We start from the raw sequence: 1,824 nt of genomic DNA, 5'->3' as shown, positions 1-1,824 counted from the left end.
TTGAGAAGAGAGCAGCATCTTGTCCAGGTGGCTGGACTCAGTATGGGAATCGATGCTTTCTCTACAATCACGATCAAATGACTTGGGCTCAGGCGCAGGTAAAGGCAGTGGTCTAAATTTATCATTTATTCTTTGTGAAATCTTAAATCTTTCTGTTTACGTTGTCATTTCTATGAACTCTGTTGATTTCCATTGTAGAGAATCTGCCGAAACATGAATGCAAACCTGGCATCTGTACACAGCTACGACGAGTATCAGTTCATTCGAGGCGTCATATCTAGGGCCACTCATGAAAGTGGACTAACATGGATTGGTGGCTCAGATGGTCAACAGGTATAATTTCACTTATCATTATTCAGATGACCCTTCCCCATTAGCAAGCACTTGGTGACAGAGGGGAAGAAAAACATTTTTTAACAGAAAGAAACCTGAGGCAGAACCAGGCTCAGGGATTAGCACACATCTGCAGTAGATAAGGAGGTCTTTAAGATCAGATGGGATCTGATTTTTCAAGACTTTTAAATTCATTCTTGATAGTATTGTCTATAACTGCACATTTAGAACTTGGAACTGTAGCTTAATTTTAAGTGTATTCTTGTCTGCTTTTTCTGTTTTCTAGGAGGGTTACTGGTTTTGGATCGATGGAACCTCTTTCACATTTACGCAGTGGTGTCAGGGAGAACCTAACAACCATAGGGGAAACGAGCATTGCTTGCTGGTGAATTTTTCAGGTAAACCTTCTGTGAAATCCCTAAAAGTACGATGTATGAGCACTGTAAATGTTAAAGAAAAAAAGAAACAATACCCACAATTCCCCAAATAATTTTTATGCATTTAATGTGACAAACAGTAATGTGTGACAGAAATGTAAAACAAGTAGTGTCATTTATTTTTTACAAAGACAGCAGTTCAATTTTTTATCATATTGAATATTTACATAGTGTTTTGATGCAGCAGTAAACACATGTATGCATCAGGTGCTATTGTTATACAGAACAAAATATTTAGATTAGTAATCATTTCTCCATGTGATTATGATTTCAGTTCATTCTGATTTTATCTACTTACAGGAAGCAAGTGTTGGAATGATGGGACATGTGACAGCCGATTCCCATTTATTTGTGTCAGGGCCATCTGATGATTCCTGGGCTGTCATGAAGGTGTGGCCCACCTGACGACAAAGCAAATACTCTAATATATCACAATAAGAATCTGGTTCTGATTTGATTTACTTCTTTTCTTTTACTGTAATGCTGCATAAGGAATGAAGCGACACGTGACATAAACTGGAGGAGCTCTTTTAACAGGAGCAAATTGCATGTGTACATGAAAGAATGCTTTTAGCAAAACTTTGTTTCCCAGAATGAATTGTTGTTTCTCATCTTCTTCATCATTAAAATCTTAAGCATTGAATCAAACTGGTCTGTGCATTTTCGAATGCTTAATACTCATGAGTGTACTCTTAAATTTCACATACATCTGCACTGTAAAATCTAACTAGTTCTCTGAGCTCAAAAAAAAACAAAACATATGCAAACGTGTTGCCTAGAAAAAAAAACTAAGAACACTTACTTAAGATGACTAAGTTAGGACAACTTAATCATTGTGAGTACAAAGGACCAGAGATGACTTATTTTTTTCTGAGTGAGCAATACTAATTGTTTAACCACTGAAAAAGATTTCAAATTTCACTAAATTTAAAAAATATATTTTGTGGTAGCTTACTAGTTTCAATTTTGCTTATGTTTTATCATCCTTGAACTTGAGATTTGTAGCAGAACACTTAAACACTATAAACACTATAAGTATAGCTCAGAAAAATTA

The 1,824-nt window shown here is 35.6% G+C and overlaps 1 protein-coding gene across 1 annotated transcript; it reads left to right on the top strand.

Annotated features, from left to right (window-relative positions):
- The first annotated feature begins 60 nt into the window (after window positions 1-60).
- On the top strand, window positions 61-1,286 carry LOC102209072 (ladderlectin-like). The gene is made up of 4 exons (XM_005755677.1): window positions 61-98; window positions 199-333; window positions 620-731; window positions 1,071-1,286. The coding sequence occupies exons 1-4, from the start codon at window positions 78-80 to the stop codon at window positions 1,136-1,138; spliced, it is 336 nt and encodes a 111-aa protein (XP_005755734.1). The 5' UTR covers window positions 61-77; the 3' UTR covers window positions 1,139-1,286.
- Window positions 1,287-1,824: the final 538 nt, after the last annotated feature.

This window comes from Pundamilia nyererei, unplaced genomic scaffold, assembly GCF_000239375.1.
Source record: "Pundamilia nyererei isolate P.nyererei 1_Seehausen unplaced genomic scaffold, PunNye1.0 scaffold02470, whole genome shotgun sequence".
Lineage (NCBI taxonomy): Eukaryota > Metazoa > Chordata > Actinopteri > Cichliformes > Cichlidae > Pundamilia > Pundamilia nyererei.
The sequence above is the reverse complement of the archived record's forward strand: the minus strand, read 5'-3'. Positions and strand labels throughout refer to the sequence as shown.